The 22,068-nt window shown below is 49.5% G+C and overlaps 1 protein-coding gene across 1 annotated transcript in view; it reads left to right on the top strand.

The window, feature by feature from the left end:
- efr3a (EFR3 homolog A) overlaps positions 1–22,068 on the top strand; it is a 103,281-nt gene that overhangs the window by 20,451 nt on the left and 60,762 nt on the right. Inside the window, exons 3-4 of the mRNA XM_083928065.1 lie at positions 18,520–18,596; positions 22,018–22,068. The exon at positions 22,018–22,068 is cut by the window's right edge and continues 77 nt beyond it. Coding sequence (XP_083784191.1) covers positions 18,520–18,596; positions 22,018–22,068 — 128 coding nt within the window. The remainder of the gene's footprint in view (positions 1–18,519; positions 18,597–22,017) is intronic.

Here is a 22,068-nt window from a genome sequence, read left to right as displayed (position 1 = left end):
GGAGAGGTGGGCTTTAGTAAAGCACGTTTGCACGTGTACGAGCACGAGCGTGGGCACGTGTACGAGCACGAGCGTGCACACGTGTATGAGCACAGGCGTGCGCACGTGTACGAGCACGAGCGTAGTAAAGAAACGACCTGATTGGTTGAAGTCTTTGTCCGTGGTGCAAAATCGACCATGATCCGAAAAAAAAATACCAATGTCGCTTTTTCCCCGTGGAATATTCGCCTTGTTTTTGAAAGTAGTTGTAAAGAAAACAACAATCTGAATGAATTCATGTCCCTGTCGGGGTCGTGGGGGGCTGGAGCCGATCCCAGCTGACATCGGGCGTGAGGCGGGGTCCACCCTGGACAGGACGCCAGTCTATCACAGGACACATAGAGACGAACAGAGACAGACAACCATTCACACCTACGGGTGATTTAGAGTCATCAATGAACCGAACACCTGCACGTCTTTGGACTGTGGGAGGAAACCGGAGAACCCGGAGAAAACCCACGCAGACACGGGGAGAACACGCAAACTCCACACAGAAGGGCCCCAGCCTGGATTCAAACCAGGAACCCTCTCGCTGTGAGTCGACAGTGATAACCACCACACCATCGTAAAGCCCCAAACAAACTTGCAAAGCTAGGGAGCAGTTGTGACGGTCAACCGCTGCTCAGCTTCCTCTCACATGTTGCTGCTCTGATTGATTAACCTTTCAGAAGCAACACACACACACACACACACACACACACACACACACACACACACACACACACACACACACACACACACACACACACACACACACACACACACACACAGCCCTTCCTGTGACCATTTGTTTTCATCTGTGACTTGACGGCACACAGCGGCGGCTTTACGGCGCTTTGTGCCGACTGGGACCTTCTGGATGGATATTGAATCTTCCAGCGTGTGGAAATGTCACAGAAAAGTCATTACAGTGTGTCACTCTCCTGTCTCCTCTGTGTGTTTCACGCATCAGCGAGTGTGTGTGTGTGTGTGTGTGTGTGTGTGTGTGTGTGTGTCAGTGTGTGTGTGTGAGTCGATAAAAAAGAAGAGAAGTGCCTCAAATTCAGTCCAGTTCATTCAACGTGTGTCTTTTATTTAAGTGGAGTCTCCTCCTGCTGGACATTAGAGAGAATGCAGCTTTAAGTGGAGTCTCCTCCTGCTGGACATTAGAGAGAATGCAGCTTTAAGTGGAGTCTCCTCCTGCTGGACATTAGAGAGAATGCAGCTTTAAGTGGCGTCTCCTCCTGCTGGACATTAGAGAGAATGCAGCTTTAAGTGGAGTCTCCTCCTGTTGGACATTAGAGAGAATGCAGCTTTAAGTGGAGTCTCCTCCTGCTGGACATTAGAGAGAATGCAGCTTTAAGTGGAGTCTCCTCCTGCTGGACATTAGAGAGAATGCAGCTTTAAGTGGAGTCTCCTCCTGTTGGACATTAGAGAGAATGCAGCTTTAAGTGGAGTCTCCTCCTGCTGGACATTAGAGAGAATGCAGCTTTAAGTGGAGTCTCCTCCTGCTGGACATTAGAGAGAATGCAGCTTTAAGTGGAGTCTCCTCCTGCTGGACATTAGAGAGAATGCAGCTTTAAGTGGAGTCTCCTCCTGCTGGACATTAGAGAGAATGCAGCTTTAAGTGGAGTCTCCTCCTGCTGGACATTAGAGAGAATGCAGCTTTAAGTGGAGTCTCCTCCTGCTGGACATTAGAGAGAATGCAGCTTTAAGTGGAGTCTCCCCCTGCTGGACATTAGAGAGAATGCAGCTTTAAGTGGAGTCTCCTCCTGCTGGACATTAGAGAGAATGCAGCTTTAAGTGGAGTCTCCCCCTGCTGGACATTAGAGAGAATGCAGCTTTAAGTGGAGTCTCCTCCTGCTGGACATTAGAGAGAATGCAGCTTTAAGTGGAGTCTCCCCCTGCTGGACATTAGAGAGAATGCAGCTTTAAGTGGAGTCTCCTCCTGCTGGACATTAGAGAGAATGCAGCTTTAAGTGGAGTCTCCCCCTGCTGGACATTAGAGAGAATGCAGCTTTAAGTGGAGTCTCCTCCTGCTGGACATTAGAGAGAATGCAGCTTTAAGTGGAGTCTCCTCCTGCTGGACATTAGAGAGAATGCAGCTTTAAGTGGAGTCTCCTCCTGCTGGACATTAGAGAGAATGCAGCTTTAAGTGGAGTCTCCTCCTGCTGGACATTAGAGAGAATGCAGCTTTAAGTGGAGTCAGGAGTGAAAGGATGAACTGAGATTCGAACCGACGGCTCTCAGAAGATTAATGGAGAGGAACCTTCGGCTAAATCCTCTTTTTCCACTTTTCCCCCTGAGGATAAAAGGCTCAGACAGGTAATTGAGTCGGCATCGCACCACCGTCCCACCCTCCCCCCTGTACGCCCACCGGCTCCAGTTTAATCAGCCTCTAAGCTCCACCCCCGTGTGTGTGTGTGTGTGTGTGTGTGTGTGTGTGTGTGTGTGTGCATTGCATCTAGTTTCAGTCATTTTGCATCTTTTTGTGGTGGTTTTGCATCTATTTTTAGTCATTTTGCATCTTTTTGTGGTGGTTTTGCATCTATTTTTACTCATTTTGCATCTTTTTGTGGTGGTTTTGCATCTATTTTTAGTCATTTTGCATCTTTTTGTGCTGGTTTTGCATCTATTTTTAGTCATTTTGCATCTTTTTGTGCTGGTTTTGCATCTATTTTTAGTCATTTTGCATCTTTTTGTGGTGGTTTTGCATCTATTTTTAGTCATTTTGCATCTTTTTGTGGTGGTTTTGCATCTATTTTTAGTCATTTTGCATCTTTTTGTGCTGGTTTTGCATCTATTTTTAGTCATTTAGCATCTTTTTGTGGAGGTTTTGCATCTATTTTTAGTCATTTTGCATCTTTTTGTGCTGGTTTTGCATCTATTTTTAGTCATTTTGCATCTTTTTGTGCTGGTTTTGCATCTATTTTTAGTCATTTAGCATCTTTTTGTGGAGGTTTTGCATCTATTTTTAGTCATTTTGCATCTTTTTGTGCTGGTTTTGCATCTATTTTTAGTCATTTTGCATCTTTTTGTGCTGGTTTTGCATCTATTTTTAGTCATTTTGCATCTTTTTGTGCTGGTTTTGCATCTATTTTTAGTCATTTTGCATCTTTTTGTGCTGGTTTTGCATCTATTTTTAGTCATTTTGCATCTTTTTGTGGTGGTTTTGCATCTATTTTTAGTCATTTTGCATCTTTTTGTGCTGGTTTTGCATCTATTTTTAGTCATTTTGCATCTTTTTGTGGTGGTTTTGCATCTATTTTTAGTCATTTTGCATCTTTTTGTGGTGTTTCGCATCTATTTTTAGTCATTTAGCATCTTTTTGTGGTGGTTTTGCAGTGAAAGTAAATGAATCCGTCCGTGCAGAATCAAACACAAACACAGAGCGGGTCAGAAACTCAAGATTAGCCACCTGCAGGGAAAGGAGCCGTAGTGACAATTTTAGTTAATGAAACATATTATTTCAGTGTAACGTGTGTGTGCGTGCGTCTGTGCGTGCGCGTGCGTGTGTTCGTGCGTGTGTGTGTGTGTGCGAGTGTGTGTGAGATAGATGTCCTCGGCGGCTGCAGGTGGAGCGGCTGGACGGAGGAGGGAGAACAGACTGAATATTGGGCTGTTTTTTAATCCTCTCAGCCTCCTCTCTCTAACCGTCTCTACCTCCACCCGTCCTGCGTCCCTCCCTCCCTTCCTCCCTTCCTCCCTTCCTCCCTTCTCTGACACCCTGTGGGACTCCTCTCGTGTCCTCCTCTCCTCTCTTCCCCCTCTTCTCCACCTACGCTTCCTCCGCCCCCATCCTTCCTCCCATCCACCACTCTTATAACGGACCGCTCCTTATATTTCCTCCCATCCTCTCTTCCTCCTCCTCCTCCCTCCTTCCTTCTGCGCGTGATTCCTCTGCTGTAATTCGCTCAGTGACGGATGGACCGGCGGTGCAATCACCCCCCCCCCCCCCTCTCCCCCTCCGCTTTTGATGGATCTCCCGACTCGGCGGTCGGAGTCCTTCTCGGGCGTTAGATTCCCCTCGGTGGCAGTCTGATGAAACAGCCGCTTGGACACAGAGGGGGGGGGGGGTGTTCTGCTTTAATGTGTTCCTAAAAGTCTGGATGTCACTGGACGGACTCTGAGACCCCCCCAGGGCTGAGTAGGACCCCCCTGGGCTGAGTAGGACCCTCCCAGGGCTGAGTAGGACCCTCCCAGGGCTGAGTAGGACCCCCCTGGGCTGAGTAGGACCCCCCTGGGCTGAGTAGGACCCCCCTGGGCTGAGTAGGACCCTCCCAGGGCTGAGTAGGACCCTCCCAGGGCTGAGTAGGACCCCCCTGGGCTGAGTAGGACCCCCCCAGGGCTGAGTAGGACCCCCCTGGGGGCTGAGTAGGACCCCCCCAGTGCACCAAGTTTCTGGAAACTTTCAGATTTTAGTCCCTGCTGAGTTTTGTCCCCACATTTTCTGCAGTTTGAGTGAAGTTTTTGGAAATTCCCTGTTCTTTGCTCTGTTGGGTTCAGATCTGGAGGTCATGTTGGTTCTCACGGACGTATTCAGAGCCAGCGGGGCCCTGGGCTCTGACATGAGAGAGGCCCCCCACTGACTACATAGAAACAAGACTTTTTGTGGTGGTTTTGCATCTATTTTTAGTCATTTTGCATCTTTTTGTGGTGGTTTTGCATCTATTTTTAGTCATTTTTTGTCTATTTGTGGTCATTTTTGGTTGTTTTGCGTCATTTAGCATCTCTTTGGGATCATTTTTTTTGTTTTTTTTCAGCAACATTTCATGAGTCAGGACCCCTGACATTGGTTTGTGATTTGCATGTGAAAAAAGAACTCCTGGATGTCAAAGTGACATTTAAGAAAGTTTCAGCAGCATCTTAAATGTCTTCACCCATAGTTCACTACAAAGGTCTGTTTAACAGCACCAGCCTTTCTCTTCCTTTCATATTGACACGGTTATTTTAACATGTATGATGCATTTGCAGTACAGGAGAAAACGGCCTCCATCTGATCACGCGTCACCAAAGACAGAAATGGTACAGAAGTGCTCTAACCTCCGCAACAGGACATCAGATGAACCGGGTCACTATCTATTTAGCTATCTATTCTTTTACAGGCCAGACATTGAGGGGTCGATCACAGAAAACCATGTCTAGAAAAGACTGGGAACCTTGAATGAAACTTTACACAGAGTACGTCCTCATCACAATGAATGAGGAATCACTCCCACTGTGCCTCCGTCCCGTGCCCCGTGCTTTAGGGTCCTTGTCCCCCCCTCCAGGCCCGTTTGTACTCACACTACCTGGGCCTCGGAGAATGCTTCTTGCTGCCTATACGTCATCACGCCGTAACACGTCACACGCATTGATGACGTCATGGCGATGCGTGGCTTTGTTTCCAGATCTTTCCGTAGACCTCGGAGTTTTTGTGCGTCTTGTCGACTGTTTTTGAATCTTTTCATCGACCAAATCTGCAGTAAACACTCCACCTCCGCATCACACCAACGTGAACCTTTCGCCGCCATTGTTTGAAATGTCCGCGCATGGTCCCTCCTTCTTTTTTCTACGTCCCAACAGGCGCACAGGAAATGACCTCAGAACCGCCGTAGGCCTCGTGCTCGTACACGTGCAAACGTGCTTTACTAAAGCCCACCTCTCCCAAACGGGCCGTGGACGGCAAGCGTGCCGCTCCTAGACGTGGTACGGTTTCACTCTTTAGCCGGTTTTCACTTTAGCCGTGACACCTGTTTGGGCACGGTACGGAGGCACAGTGGGAGTGCGCCCTATCTTTCCTGTCTTTGAATCCTCTTGTATTGGGGTTATTATTCATCTGTTCTCTGGTTATAAAAAAACCCTTTGACTGAGATTTCAGAGGTGCATGAATATCTCATACCTTCCCACCTGAGCGTCTCCAGAGGGCTCAGGTTTCCCGTGACGCCCCCCCCTCCTCCGCTCATGCACACGCTCTCCTCCTCCGTCTGGAAATGTGAACCCTGGGATTTCATCCGACTCCGTTTCCATTTCCTCCCCTTTGTCTCCCCCGCATGAATATTTAAATGAGAGCCGCGGAGCTTCCACCGCCTCCGCGCCGAAACAAATCCACTATCTACGGTTTGATCCTAACTCCATCTGAACGTAACACATTCATCACGAGGTGCGGGAGTGTTTCCCGGTCACCGGTTAAAGGCTTTATATACGACAGCGCCTCAGGGAAGGTGAATGCGCTCAAGACGGAGCTATCTGATGCCCCCGACCCGCTGCGCTGCGTTAATGAATAACGGGACGTGTCAATGAATAACTTCTGGGGCTCAAAGGGAAACGGAAAATGAAACTTGAAGAGTTTGTTGTTAAAGAACCAGAGAGTGAGCTGGAGATTTGGTGTTGGGATAAAGGTCGACACGCCGGCGTTAGTCTTCACATTGTCGTGAAAGAAGGGGATAAAGGAGAGAGAGAGGCGTCCCTCCCTGAAGGAAGCAGCAACGGCGTCCGTGGGCGGGAAAGGCAATCACAAAAGCCGGATGCGTTTATTCAGACGGCCGCGCTGCATCAAACATTTGACGTGTACCGTACAGAGGTGCTTTAATGGGCTTTATATGAACTGTTAACAGCGATGAGTAGGAGGCACGACGCAAAACAACACAACACAAATTAAAAAAAGGGAAGTGATGACGGGTCAGGAGTCGAGGGAAAGCTGCAGAATCAGAGTGGATTCAGTCGGCGGCAGTGAAACGAGACTGAGAGGAAGGAGAGAAACGCCATTCAAACGCACGCCCACATGGCTACGCTTCTCCCTGATGCTAACATCACTTTCATCTGCACTTGCTAACGCTAAAAGCTAATGGCTAACTGTAAACGCTAAGGGCGCACTTCCACTGTGCGTGCATCCCGTGCCCCGTGCTTTAGGGTCCTTGTCCCCCCCTCCAGGCCCGTTTGTACTCACACTACCTGGGCCTCGGAGAATGCTTCTTGCCGCCTATACGTCATCACGCCGTAACACGTCACACGCATTGATGACGTCATGGCGATGCGTGGCTTTGTTTCCAGATCTTTCCGTAGACCTCGGAGTTTTTGTGCGTCTTGTCGACTGTTTTTGAATCTTTTCATCGCCCAAATCTGCAGTAAACACTCCACCTCCGCATCACACCAACGTGAACCTTTCACCGCCATTGTTTGAAATGTCCGCGCATGGTCCCTCCTTCTTTTTTCTACGTCCCAACAGGCGCACAGGAAATGACCTCAGAACCGCCGTAGGCCTCGCGCTCGTACACGTGCACACGCTCGTGCTCGTACACGTGCAAACGTGCTTTACTAAAGCCCACCTCTCCCAAACGGGCCGTGGACGGCAAGCGTGCCGCTCCTAGACGTGGTACGGTTGCACTCACACTGGTCAAAGGAACCAGACTTTAGCTGTGAAACCTGTTTGGGCACGGGACGGAGGCACAGTGGGAGTGCGCCCTTAGTGTCTACTCATGACATCTGTACCTTGGACGGCTTTTGGTTTCAATGATGCGTTCGTGGTCGTAATGAAAGGCTGTTGTTGATGCTGTAGTAAAGACGTTTTCACGTGTTCGCCGTGTCGGTGCGACCACATCCATGACAGAAGTGCGTCCTGAACAAGACCCCGGTCCCTGGATCTGTGTCCACGCCTTTGATCTGTCCCCGTGTGGCGTTCTTTAGAGGCAGGGCCGCCCATCGCTCTCCTTCAGCCCTCGCTCGACTTCAAGTCGCTCGTCTTTATTTATTCATTCATGTTTCTCATCTCCAAGGATGACGAGGCACCGGCGAGCGGCCCCACCCCCACGGGGGGCGTGTTAACAATCCGCACACTCGTCTGCGACCACGAGGAACTTGAGCTGAACGAGGGCGCGGTGGGAATGATGCTGTCAGATGAACGCCGTCATGGCTTTCATCTGCTTGTCAAAGGACAGGGGATTAATCAGGGGACGAGGGCGCTCTTTAATCTCGTAGATTACGCCCCTCACACACGTTTGAGGTGTAGATTAAAGTACACAGCGCTACCGGAGGTGAGATTTACTGTGGCGGGGTGTGTGTGTGTGTGTGTGTGGGTGCTTGTGGGGATTCTGCTGACTGACAGAAAAAGATGGACGACAGGAAATATAAGCGTCATCCATCAGCGTTTAGATTTAATGTAAACTCCCCGTAGACGCCGTCCTCCTTCACCGCTCACACATGAACCTACGGAGAGCAACGCACAGTGGTTCATCTGTACTCCGCGTGTTTGTTACTGTAGAAGTGACGTCTGAGCAAAGAAGGAGATCAGGTGACGTGGTCTCAGACGCCAAACTCTCCGTAGGGAGGAGGGTCCAAAACTCAGGACTCTGACCTGGAGGACCGGTGTTCAAGTCCCGTAAGAACCGAGACAAACCACCTTTATCTGATCTGAACCAAGTTAGAGACTAAACTTAACCGTCACTTAACCGTGTCCTTTAGAGACTAAACTTAACCGTCACCTTTAGAGACTAAACTTAACCGTCTCCTTTAGAGACTACACTTAACCGTCTCCTTTAGAGACTAAACTTAACCGTCTCCTTTAGAGACTAAACTTAACCGTCACCTTTAGAGACTAAACTTAACCGTCACCTTTAGAGACTAAACTTAACCGTCTCCTTCAGACTAAACTTAAACGTCTCCTTTAGAGACTAAACTTAACCGTCACCTTTAGTGACTAAACTTAACCGTCACCTTTAGAGACTAAACTTAACCGTCACCTTTGGGGCGCCCTCCCACTGTGCCTCCGTCCCGTGCCCCGTGCTTTAGGGTCCTTGTCCCCCCCTCCAGGCCCGTTTGTACTCACACTACCTGGGCCTCGGAGAATGCTTCTTGCTGCCTATACGTCATCACGCCGTAACACGTCACACGCATTGATGACGTCATGGCGATGCGTGGCTTTGTTTCCAGATCTTTCCGTAGACCTCGGAGTTTTTGTGCGTCTTGTCGACTGTTTTTGAATCTTTTCATCGACCAAATCTGCAGTAAACACTCCACCTCCGCATCACACCAACGTGAACCTTTCACCGCCATTGTTTGAAATGTCCGCGCATGGTCCCTCCTTCTTTTTTCTATGTCCCAACAGGCGCACAGGAAATGACCTCAGAACCGCCGTAGGCCTCGTGCTCGTACACGTGCGCACGCTCGTGCTCGTACACGTGCAGACGTGCTTTACTAAAGCCCACCTCTCCCAAACGGGCCGTGGACGGCAAGTGTGCTGCTCCTAGACGCGGTACGGTTGCACTCACACTGGTCAAAGGAACCAGACTTAGCCGTGAAACCTGTTTGGTCATGTACAGAAGGACAAAACTCAACCGTCTCCTTTAGTTGTCTTAACTTAACCGTCACCTTTGTTATGTAAACCTCACCGTGAGGGCCCTGTAGATGAGAATATGTTCCTGATGAAGTTAATTTTGTTTATTTATATGTTTTAAAGGCATCACGTCTGCAGCCTGGCAGCGTCTCAGTGGGCGTAATTAACTCAACTTCTCTCACGGTTGATTTAATCATTTGTTTTCCATCTTTAATTGTTTTAATTTCGCTGCCTGGCGTCTTCATTAAGCACAGGCTCACTTGTACGTACAGCATCCATCACCATCTCCAGCAGAACACTCCGCATTAAAATAAACAGATTACATCATCTCTCTTCCTGGCTTTGAGCTCATTGTCGGGGATTAGGGAATCAAACCTGGAAACCTTTTCTGCTCCTGTCTTCATGCGTGTGCCGGATCACGTTTGTATTGTGTGCACAGAGGCCGGTAACCCGAGCCGCCGCGGACAGGCCCACATTAGACCCGGCGGCTTCTCGTCTCCTCTGTCAGAATGAGGTGTAATCCCAGGCGATGACGGACGCGCGGCTCGGGCTCCCGTCCCATTGGCTGAACGCGTTCACCGGGCGGATGATGTTTCCTGTGGAGAGGTGCAGCTGGGATGTTGTCGTCGAGCGGTCGGTCTTACCTGCTGTGGTGCAGCCGGAGCTTGAACGTTGCGTCTGCATGTCTGAACGCTGAACCTGTGGAAACACTCCGCACACGCAGTCATGCCGTCTTGTTGCGTGTACCTGAGGCGGGGGATCCCGAGGAGGTACAGGCAGGTGCCCGGCGCCGAGGCTGAAGGAGCCTTCAACTACAGCCGGGCCTCGAACAGACGAGGCGTGCTGAGCTCCGGTAGGTCGGACGCCGTTATGTCGCATTCACAGCTGTTTGTGAACCCAGGTTTTCTGCGAGTGTGCGTGTTCGTTGTGCGGCAGAGAAGGAATTTAACGTGCGGCAAAGAATATAAATTAAAATGGCCGACGTTTAAAACACAACAGGCCGACCTGACTCTCGTCACCCCAGGGTCTTTTGCTTCTTCCACTTCGGCACCATTGATTGGTTCATGTTCAACTCTCTGGCTGCTGCTCTATTCCCGTGTTCTGCTGCGTGACTAATGGCCTTGAGTGTAAACTCTGCGTCGTAAGCGTGTCTCTTAACAGGAGCCATTTTGGGCTCTTTACACAAACACACACATGGAAATGAAACGGCACGCTTCACGCAGTCGTGTATCTCAACATGCACCGCGCGTTACTTCTTCTACGGGGAAAATAGAGTCGGCGGCTGCTCACCGTAGTTGGAGACCTGTTGTGGCTCAATATGGGTCCATATATAAGGAGCACCGGGTTATAAGGAGCACTGTCGGCTTTGGAGACATTTGAAGGTTTTTAGGTGCAACTTATAGTGCGGAGAATACGGTAACTGCTCCATGTAGCTAGCTAAATGCTAACATCAGTGAAAGCTGCATCTTGGTTGCTGATGTTGTTAAATTCTCCCCATCTTCAGATCTGAGTCCTGCTGGGAAGAGTTCAGTTGCATCAGCTCCAGCCCCCCACGACCCCGACAGGGACAAGAGGCTGAAGATGAATGAATGAATGAAAATTAGGCCTTTTAAAGATGACACATGCAGAAGTAACGACTGTCCTTTTGCACTTCAACATAAAATATCCTAGAAACGTTCGATCCCCGAGTTTCTGTTGGTTTTGAACCACACAACCTGAGCTGCTGCCTCCAGTTTCAGGGGCCGGTGTTCAAGTCCTGGAAGAATTGACACAAACCACCTTTATCTGATCTGAACCAAGTCCTTTAGTGACTAAACTTAACCGTCTCATTTAGAGACTAAACTTAACCGTCTCATTTAGAGACTAAACTTAACCGTCTCCTTTAGAGACTAAACTTAACCGTCTCCTTTAGAGACTAAACTTAACCGTCACCTTTAGAGACTAAACTTAACCATCACCTTTAGAGACTAAACTTAACCGTCTCCTTTAGAGACTAAACTTAACCGTCTCCTTTAGAGACTAAACTTAACCGTCTCCTTTAGAGACTAAACTTAACCGTCTCCTTTAGAGACTAAACTTAACCGTCTCCTTTAGAGACTAAACTTAACCGTCTCCTTTAGAGACTAAACTTAACCGTCACCTTTAGAGACTAAACTTAACCGTCTCTGTTCGTCTTGAACAACCTGAGCTGCTTCCTCCAGTTTCAGGGTGCGTGTGTTTGGTTCCTCTGTCTTTTGTTTACTCTCCTCTTTGGGAATCTATGAAACGAAAAATCCAGATTGCGTTAGCGCTCTGCTCAGGCGCTGGACGGGGTCGAGCAGCAGCCGGGCGCCCCACGATGGAGAAATCTTTACCCGACTGTGAGGAAAACACGCGTAAACGAGACGCTTCAGATCCGGCGAAGACGGAAAAACTGGATTTAAACATCTAGTCTGACGCGTTGCTCTGGAGCGAGTCTCCCGTCGTCGTATCTCTAATCACGTCTCTGTGTGTGCGGCAGTGGGCGGGTGTGTAAGCGTTTACATTTGTATTAATTTCTCCGCGCCTTTGTGTTTGTGCAGGATGATGGATTCGGTCCCCTGTAATGGCGTCTCCTCAGCCCGCTCAGTCGGTTGTGTCGGGGTGTAATTTATCAGTAGGCGACCGCCGCAATCTCTGGATCTGAGGCCGTCTCCGCGCCGTGATTATGCAGCCTTCTCTGCAGATCTATAGCCGGACGCTCACACTGATGCATCGCCTCTATTACAGTACTGAAGTGGTGATGCTCTGAGCCAGAATGGGTTTTAATGTCATTCGGAGCTGCTGTCATTCATTTGCTGCCACCGGGGCAGAACGCCGTCTGCACGGGGAGCAGGAAATCTGTTCTCTACTGTTTTTATTTACATGGAACAACCTGATGAAATGCTCAAGAATGATTTTTATATTTAATTTTGAATGTAAACAAACAAGGAAAGCAAAAGACGAAACACCCATGTTACTAAGAACAGCAGACTGAGGGCGCACTCACACTGTCCATCCGTACCGTGCCCAAACAGGTTTAAAGGGTAAAGTCTGGTTCTTTTGACCAGTGTGAGTGCAACCGTACCACGTCTAGGAGCGGCACGCTTGCCGTCCACGGCCCGTTTGGGAGAGGTGGGCTTTAGTAAAGCACGTTTGCACGTGTACAGGCACGAGCGTGCACACGTGTACGAGCACGAGGCCTACGGCGGTTCTGAGGTCATTTCCTGTGCGCCTGTTGGGACGTAGAAAAAAGAAGGAGGGACCATGCGCGGACATTTCAAACAATGGCGGTGAAAGGTTCACGTTGGTGTGATGCGGAGGTGGAGTGTTTACTGCAGATTTGGTCGATGAAAAGATTCAAAAACAGTCGACAAGACGCACAAAAACTCCGAGGTCTACGGAAAGATCTGGAAACAAAGCCACGCATCGCCATGACGTCATCAATGTGTGTGACGTGTTACGGCGTGATGACGTATAGGCAGCAAGAAGCATTCTCCGAGGCCCAGGTAGTGTGAGTACAAACGGGCCTGGAGGGGGGGACAAGGACCCTAAAGCACATGTGCAAACGTGCTTTACTAAAGCCCACCTCTCTCAAACGGGCCGTGGACGGCAAGCGTGCCGCTCCTAGACGCGGAGCGATTGCACTCACACTGGTCAAACGCTCTAGGCTTTACCCGCAAAACCTGTTTTGTCCCGGTGTGAGTGCGCCCTGAGAGTGAGTGCAGGTCCATAAAAATCCATCTGAAAGTCACTTTTAGAAATATTTTCTCTAAATTGACTAAACTTTCTTTACAGTGCGTGCAGAAAAGACATTACTTAATGCATTTTACCATAATTGCGCGCACGTTATCTCGGTTATCAGACACTTAAGCCGAGTCTCGGCCGCTTGGTTTCCTCCTGAGTGGCTGCAGAGGAGCGAGCGAGAGGCCGAATAATGAGGATGCAAATAGAAAGCTGTCGTTTCACCGCCAGCTCTGCTGCTCTGTCCTCGGGCCGATCCATCTGCTGTCCCTGAACGCCCCCGCAAGCAGCCTCCCAGGTGTTTCCACTTCATCTTTACCGTCCACACACACACACACATGCTGTGACTGTGCGAGAGCCCAGCGTGTGTGCACATCTTCACCTCTTTCAAGTGCGAAGGTAGTAAGCTGTAAAAACCAGAGCAGGAGAGGCTCGATGTGATCCGAGGTACAGCTGCTAACAAAGATGAGCTAGCTTAGCAACGCTTACTTACTGAAAGATCTTTTTGTTTAATAAGAGGGGGGGTTGGGGTAGTAAAGCACATCCGCACATCTGGACCCAGAGAACCCGTTTACATCCATCTGGACCCAGAGAACCCGTTTACATTCATCTGGACCCAGAGAACCCGTTTACATCCATCTGGACCCAGAGAACCCGTTTACATCCATCTGGACCCAGAGAACCCGTTTACATCCACACATCTGGACCCAGAGAACCCGTTTACATCCATCTGGACCCAGAGAACCCGTTTACATTCATCTGGACCCAGAGAACCAGTTTACATCCATCTGGACCCAGAGAACCCGTTTACATTCACACATCTAGACCCAGAGAACCCGTTTACATCCATCTGGACCCAGAGAACCAGTTTACATCCATCTGGACCCAGAGAACCCGTTTACATTCACACATCTAGACCCAGAGAACCCGTTTACATTCACACATCTGGACCCAGAGAACCTGTTTACATTCACACATCTGGACCCAGAGAACCCGTTTACATTCATCTGGACCCAGAGAACCTGTTTACATCCATCTGGACCCAGAGAACCTGTTTACATCCATCTGGACCCAGAGAACCCGTTTACATTCATCTGGACCCAGAGAACCTGTTTACATTCATCTGGACCCAGAGAACCCGTTTACATCCACACATCTGGACCCAGAGAACCCGTTTACATCCACACATCTGGACCCAGAGAACCCGTTTACATCCGCACATCTGGACCCAGAGAACCTGTTTACATTCGCACATCTGGACCCAGAGAACCTGTTTACATTCATCTGGACCCAGAGAACCTGTTTACATTCATCTGGACCCAGAGAACCTGTTTACATTCATCTGGACCCAGAGAACCCGTTTACATCCACACATCTGGACCCAGAGAACCAGTACATCTGGACCCATAGAACCAGTACATCTGGACCCAGAGAACCAGCACATCTGGACCCAGACAGCCATCACATCTGGACCCAGACAGCCATCACATCTGGACCCAGAGAACCCTTTTACATTCACACATCTGGACCCAGAGAACCAGTACATCTGGACCCAGAGAACCCGTTTACATTCACACATCTGGAGCTCAGAGGTTCGACCTGGCAGTGGGCTGATGCAGGTCGAGGGTTAACGGCTTAATTTGGCGTCTTGAAAAAGGCGTCCTTGAAGTGAACTGCTCTCATGGCTCTGGCCAGTGTTTCAGCTGCTTTGTGCTCCACATCCAACCACCCAGGAGAAGGTCAGTAGGGTGTGACGGCGCCCTTGGATCATCACACTCCAGGCTGAATACCATTAAACCTGGCAGGTCACACCGACACTCACGCAGCAGCTCCCCCGCTGCTCCGTGCCCTAATGTGGCGGGTAATTGCAGGATCCATAATGAACGCTTTAAAAGCCACCGCTCTGTAAAGGTTGCCTTGGCGACAGGCCGTTGATACAAGCCTTAATTAACCTGATTAATCTCCAAACCTCTCGGGGGGGGAGGGGGGGCGTCCAACTCTGCTCCGACGCCAAGAAATAAACTCTGCTGGAGTTGTTGAGGTGACTTAACGGCGCCTGAGAGGTGCTGACTGAGCTCCCAGCGTACCTTACATAAGAGCAGGGGCTCCTGGGAAATGTAGTCCCCTGCCCCCTTAAAGTTAACTTTCTGAGTCTGAGGATGGGAGGCTGGCTCTCATGGGTACAAATGGCGCATGGCGTCTACCTGGAACCTACGCAGCCTAGAGATAACGAGGTGGAAGCACGTCGGGTTGGCACAGAAGACCAGACTGCACGGCGTGGAGCTTACAGGGTGTTTGCTTCTGGCCTGAATGTAAAAGAAGCCCTCGGTGGTCTTGTAGATGTGCAGGCAATAACAGAGAAGAGGAAGCTAATTGGACCACATCCCAGCATTGCGTGCCCTTAATTATGCAGAACTTTAAGGGCAGACTCACACTGTCCTTCCGCACCGCGCCAAAACCGTTTTTCGGGTCAAGCCTAGTGCGTTTGACCAGTGTGAGTGCAACCGCTCCGCGCATAACTGCGGCCACGGCCCGTCTAAGAGAGGTGGGCTTTAGTAAAGCACGTCTGCACATGTACGAGCACAAGCGTGCGCACGTGTACGAGCACGAGGCCTACGGCGGTTCTGAGGTCATTTCCTGTGCGCCTGTTGGGACGTAGAAAAAAGAAGGAGGGACCATGCGCGGACATTTCAAACAATGGCGGTGAAAGGTTCACGTTGGTGTGATGCGGAGGTGGAGTGTTTACTGCAGATTTGGTCGATGAAAAGATTCAAAAACAGTCGACAAGACGCACAAAAACTCCAAGTTCTACGGAAAGATCTGGAAACAACGCCACGCATTGCCATGACGTCATCAATGCGTGTGACGTGTTGCGGCGTGATGACGTATAGGCAGCAAGAAGCATTCTCCGAGGCCCAGGTAGTGTGAGTACAAACGGGCCTGGAGGGGGGGACAAGGACCCTAAAGCACGGGGCACGGGACGGAGGCACAGTGTGAGTGCGCCCTCAGTCTTAATATAATTTAATGTCAGCTGTAATGCTGGGTATTTTCACATATGGGTGCATGGGGCTTTGCTCTGTTTTGGAGCCTCCAGTGGCCACTTGATGAACTGCACGTCTGGCTTTAGTTCTCCGTCCTGGAGGTTGCAGCTTGCTATTCAAAAAGCTGATTGACTTTGAGAGGAGGGAACAGGAAGTGCCATCTCTACTGGAGTGGACTCAAAGGTCTGGACCCAGACAAGCACTTATTGACGTAACACCACTGAAATGACCAGGTTTTCCTCATTGATCGTGTGTCGGATGAGCTGAAGGCTGCTGTGACCTTTCAGTCGTGCTCTGCTGCTCCTTCAGAAACAAAAGCACTGACATTTCACTGAGGACACTTTCTGACGGCCGCGCTCATTGATCGGGAAGGAACATCCACAAATCTGAGCACAGTCGGAGCATCTCCATCTCTACTGCGAGAGTCCCAACCGTGGCTCTGTGGGTTCGTCCTCTGTCCTGTGGGCGGGAGAAATCGTGACTCCACGCGGCTGAGAGCTCCTTCCAGAGTGAACCTTGTTGTGTTTCAGTACAAAGTAATGTGTTTTCATTCGTTGCGCTCTCGTGGACGTAATTACTGGAAGAACTGAAGTGGCGATGAACACCAGGAGGAATTGAAAGTATCGACCTTTGAGGAGTAAATCATACAATTTGTTCCTAAAAGCATGAGTTTATCCAAATGTCAGTGAACACACCACAGTCAGACTCTCCTTAGTGGAGTCTCCTGCCGCTTGACCGGCCGGCTGCTCCGTAATCGTTCCCGCTGTGACTTTAACTTATTCGCCCCACGGCACTGAGCCTCGACCCTTGATGACGCATCACGTCTTGTTGACTCCCGAGGTCTCTGCTGGTCGTACTCATTCATGCCAGTCAGTAGGAGAAGACCTATGGTAGCTACTTTCTGAATCCAGAGTAAGTTTGAATGGTCTCAGACGCACAAGAAGAGAATAAAAAATGCTGTTTTGCAGCCGATGGTGCTCCCACATCATCCTGCTTCATTGAACAGGAAGTGGTGATGTTACTGTGGAGTTAGGGAGGAACATGGAGTAAAGTTGAGGGTAATCGCTGTTTTTACAGAGGGACTGTCAACCAGTAACCTGACTCCGCAGATGTATTGATCCGCATGATTCTCCTGGTCTCAGCAGATCCATCTGAACTCTGGTTTAAAGATCTTTGGTGAAGGGGTGAAAATCCTGGTTTCTGATTGGATAAACCATCTGTCTGTCACCAACATACGGGCCAAATCAACCAATCAGATGAGTGAAGCGTGTGACGTGCTAACAGCGTGGAGGCAAAGCTCAGAAAGGAAACGTGTGTAAACCAGAAGCCTAAACCTGTGCTACAGTGTCCTCTAAGAGCCAAAACGTGTGCTACAGTGTCCTCTAAGAGCCAAACGTGTGCTAAAGTGTCCTCTAGGAGCCAAAGGCCCAATTTCAGGAGCCCGGTCCATATTCAACAGAAGGATCCAGAGAACAAAGAGCTGGTGAGCGGCTTGCTCCATAGCTGCTCATCTCATCCGTGGAAGCCTCCATGTTGTTTACACTCAACAGTCTCTTCTCGTTTCACTTCAATCTGCCTCTAAACCAGGAGACAAAACATGTGCTAAAGTGTCCTCTAGGAGCAAAAACGTGTGCTAAAGTGTCCTCTAGGAGCCAGAGCGTGTGCTAAAGTGTCCTCTAGGAGCATAAACGTGTGCTAAAGTGTCCTCTAGGAGCCAAAATGTGTGTTAAAGTGCCCTCTAGGAGCCAAAACGTGTGCTAAAGTGTCCTCTAGGAGCATAAACGTGTGCTATAGTGCCCTCTAGGAGCCAAAGGCCTAATTTCAGGAGCCCGGTCCATATTCAACAGAAGGATCCAGAGAACAAAGAGTTAGTGAGCGGCTTGCTCCATAGCTGCTCATCTCATCCGTGGAAGCCTCCATGTTGTTTACACTCAACAGTCTCTTCTGTTTCACTTCAATCCACCAAAGAAACCAACGCTGATTGGTTCGGTCGCTGGTCAAACTTCTCCGTGGTTGGTCAAGTAGCGTCATTGGTAGGGTCTCCAGTGATTCCATCGACCCACCTGACCCCAAAAACCCTTATTAGTCTTTTGACGGGACTTATTTTATTTTGAAAAAAACGTAAAATTACAACAAAAGTGTCTGACTTTTCAATACACACAAATCTGCATGGTGTCGTTCTTGTCGTCTGCCTATCAGTTGTTTTTAAGCTTCATGATATTTGACCGTTATATTTGAGAGTTTGTCCGGGACATTAAAATCCTCGAGGACACCTGGACCGAGTGATCTTGCAGCCTTTACCTGATGCACACTGTGCTCAGTCCGCCCTGACGGCAGCAGTGTGTGACAGGACGGTCAGGAGGTCAGAGCCACCTTTGCTAACAGTCATGTTCTTGTTGTCTGTTGCAGGAGTGTGCGGCTGCTGTGGGCCGCTGAGGCCGAGGTACAAACGCCTGGTGGACAACATCTTCCCTGAGGACCCCAAAGTAAGTCACTGACAACACATCCTCCATTAAATGAAAGTTGTTTTAGTGCCAATGTGGAATCTGTGGCTTCTAAGACTGAGTTATCATCTAAAAGCCATCTGCAGGTCTCTGGCATGGCCCACACTAGTGATGTAAGGAAACTTTCAGTATGATATCGCGATACGATATCAACATCAGGCTATAAGGCAATAAGATGCAGTACTGCTGATTGAAATAAAACATACAAACACACGGTGGTGTAGTGGTTAGCACTGTCGCCAGGTTCGCATCCCGGCTTTGCATGTTCTCCCCGTGTCTGCGTGGGTTTTCTCCGGGTTCTCCGGTTTCCTCCCACAGTCCAAAGACGTGCAGGTGTTGGGTTCATTGATGACTCTAAATCACCCGTAGGTGTGAATGGTTGTCTGTCTCTGTTCGTCTCTATGTGTCCTGTGATAGACTGGCGTCCTGTCCAGGGTGGACCCCGCCTCATCGGCTCCAGCCCCCCCATGACCCGACAGGGACAAGAGGCTGAAGATGAATGAATGAACAGACATTGCTCTAAAGAAAATATGTGTTATTCAAACAACTTATGAACAAAACAAAGATGCTTCTCTACTGCAGAGTAGTAGGAGATATTGAAGTGTCGCTCACTGGAGGAAGTTTGATTTCATTTGATTCCATACTAGTGCGCAACATGCCAGTAATACGCAAGCTGATGTAACGTTACGATACATATTTGGGATCATTGGACATTTTCATCTGTCGCGGGTGTCCGCCACCCTTACTGTGGATGTGACCACTTTGGCATGGTCTTGTGGATGTTTCTCATGCAGATCATGTGCCATGTTGGACGTGTTTGCCACTTTACAAGGCACTTTCCCCCTACAGTTGATATTTCCTCTCAAGGATTTTTGCCGTCTTCATTCTTTCGATGGCCGAAAAACTCCCACACTGCTGAGTCTGACCTGGTCCGTTTTGGCGTACCGTACCCAAACAGGTGTCACGGCTAAAGTCTGGTTCCTTTGACCAGTGTGAGTGCAACCGTACCTGGTCCCAACAGGCGTCTAGCTGCGTCCCGCTTCACCAACATACGGGCCAAACCAACCAATCAGATGGCTGAAGCGTGTGACGCACTAACAGCGTGGAGGCAAAGCTCAGAAAGGAACGAGTTTCGAAACCACAATGCAGAAATGGGACGACCATAGAGAGACTTTGATGATTGTTGTTATTAACCAGGGTAAGATTATCACCCGTTAGAGTCCTCTTACGCCGTTGATTAACGCGCTAATCTAATACCCCCCCCCATGCCCGCCTTCGGTGTAGGCAAACAGGTGCAGCGGGAACCTTTTCACTTTCATTATCACTTGGTGAGAAGCTGAAACGCTCAGGTGGGACGGATGCTGTACAATCAGCTCGCTCCTCTGTCTGTCTGACACCTGCTGGTTATACGTTCATATCGGCCGGCTCATTTACAGTACGAGGTCTTTTTAAGGTAATTCATCCTGACAGAGCTTCTTCTGTGACAGTCAAACGTCGGCGTGTGCACCGGCGTGTTTTCATTAGTTTTAATGAGGCGGACGTGGGATCAGAGTGAAGAGAGGAGCGGTTTGACCTTCTGTGGGTTTCTCCGTCTGATTGGAAGATTTCTAATTACGTGCCGGTCCGGTCTGCGAGAGATCCGGCGAGCAGTGATGTGCGTTCACTCATTCGTCATCAGAAGGGAACCGAACGCAGCGCGGGGTCACACGCTGAGGAGAGGTTTGATGTAATGAACTTTACTTTAGATACGAAGGAGCTGACTCGACCCGGACTTTCTACACCAACGATTGTTTGAAGGTTCGTTCACTGGAGTAAAGTTTGAAATGTGAAACTTAAGTTTTTAATTGGTCTGATGGTCGAGATCGTCCGTCTGTCGCTCGACCACGCGCTGACTAATGAGTCTTTAAAGATTCATCATATTCATATTCAGGAGCAACATGTTCTTCATGTAGAGAGGAAAAAAGTCTGTTTATGTTCAAACTTGGTAAAATAAAGAACTTTGTGTGAAGGACTTTTTACTAAAACGACCTCCAGTGATGATTTTATTGGTCTAGTCTGGGAGAGAAGGTCGAGCTGTGACATAACTCTGCTATTAAAGCAACTCTTACCTCTCTTGCAAGTCTCAGTTGAAGCACTCATCATCTCATCTTCAGCCTCTTATCCGGGGTCGGGTCGAGGGCGCAGCAGCTCCAGCAGGGGACCCCAAACTTCCCTTTCCCGGGCCACATTAACCAGCTCTAACTGGGGGATCCTGAGGCGTTCCCAGGCCAGTGTGGAGATCTAATCTCTCCACCTGGTCCTGGGTCTTCCCCGAGGCCTCCTCCCAGCTGGACGTGCCTGGAACACCTCCCTAGGGAGGCGCCCAGGGTTCATCCTTACTAGATGATCCTGAACCACCTCAACTGGCTCCTTTCAACGCAAAGGAGCAGCGGCTCTACTCCGAGTTCCTCACGGATGCTGAACTTCTCCCCCTCTCTCTAAGGGAGACTCCAGACCCCCTCCTGAGAAAACACATTTCGGCCGCTTGTACCCGCGACCTGGTTCTTTGGGTCCTGACCTGGACCTGGTTCTTTGGGTCCTGACCCAGCTTTCATGACCACAGGTGAGGGTAGGAACCAGGACTGAGGGTAGATCCAGAGCTTTGCCTTCCTCAGCTCTCTTTTCATCACAACGGTGCGGTAGAGTGACTGCAGCTCCGCCCCCGCTGCTCCGATTCTCCGGCCAAACTCACGCTCCATCGTCCCCTCACTCGTGAACAAGATCCCGAGATCCTTGAACTCCTTTACTTGGGGTCAGGACTCATTCCTTACCCAGAGTAAGCAATCCACCGGTTTCCTGCTGAGAGCCACGGTGTCAGATTTGGAGGTGCTGATCCTCATCCCAGCCGTTTCACACTCAGCTGCGAACCGATCCAGCGTTCCCTCCAAAGTCCCACCCTCTTCCCCCTGCCTGACCTCTGACACCCCCCTCCCCAGACACGTGCGGTGAGAGAAATACAGTGTTCAAGTGCCATGGGAAGTCCGAAGTTTCGGACCTCCCACTAGGCAAAGTGCACTGGAATGTAGGTCTTTAACTCTGAACTTTGATATTTGAATAGAATTTATTTATATTTGAACGAATATTAGGCAGCCCTTAATATTCTAACGTGTTATGGACGTTATTTTTTTGTAAATTTGTTTGCTCGTAAACGTTTCAATTCAAACGACGAGGCTTTTTCCCGCCTGGTGAAGTTGAGGCTGGCAGCTCTGGCCTTGAGCTCCGTCCCATCACCCGTCCTGGTGATGAAGGGACGCGTCACCCGGAGCACCAGCGTGTCTCACTGATGTCTTTCTCACCAGATGTGTCCTGTTTTTAAAATCCTGTGAATAAAATGATTGATGAAAGGTTGTGTGTGTGTCGTCAGGATGGCCTCAGCAAGTCTGACATGGAGAAGCTGACCTTCTACGCCGTGTCG

This window comes from Echiichthys vipera, assembly GCF_963691815.1.
Source record: "Echiichthys vipera genome assembly, chromosome: 15".
Taxonomy (NCBI): domain Eukaryota; kingdom Metazoa; phylum Chordata; class Actinopteri; order Perciformes; family Trachinidae; genus Echiichthys; species Echiichthys vipera.
The sequence above is the reverse complement of the archived record's forward strand: the minus strand, read 5'-3'. Positions and strand labels throughout refer to the sequence as shown.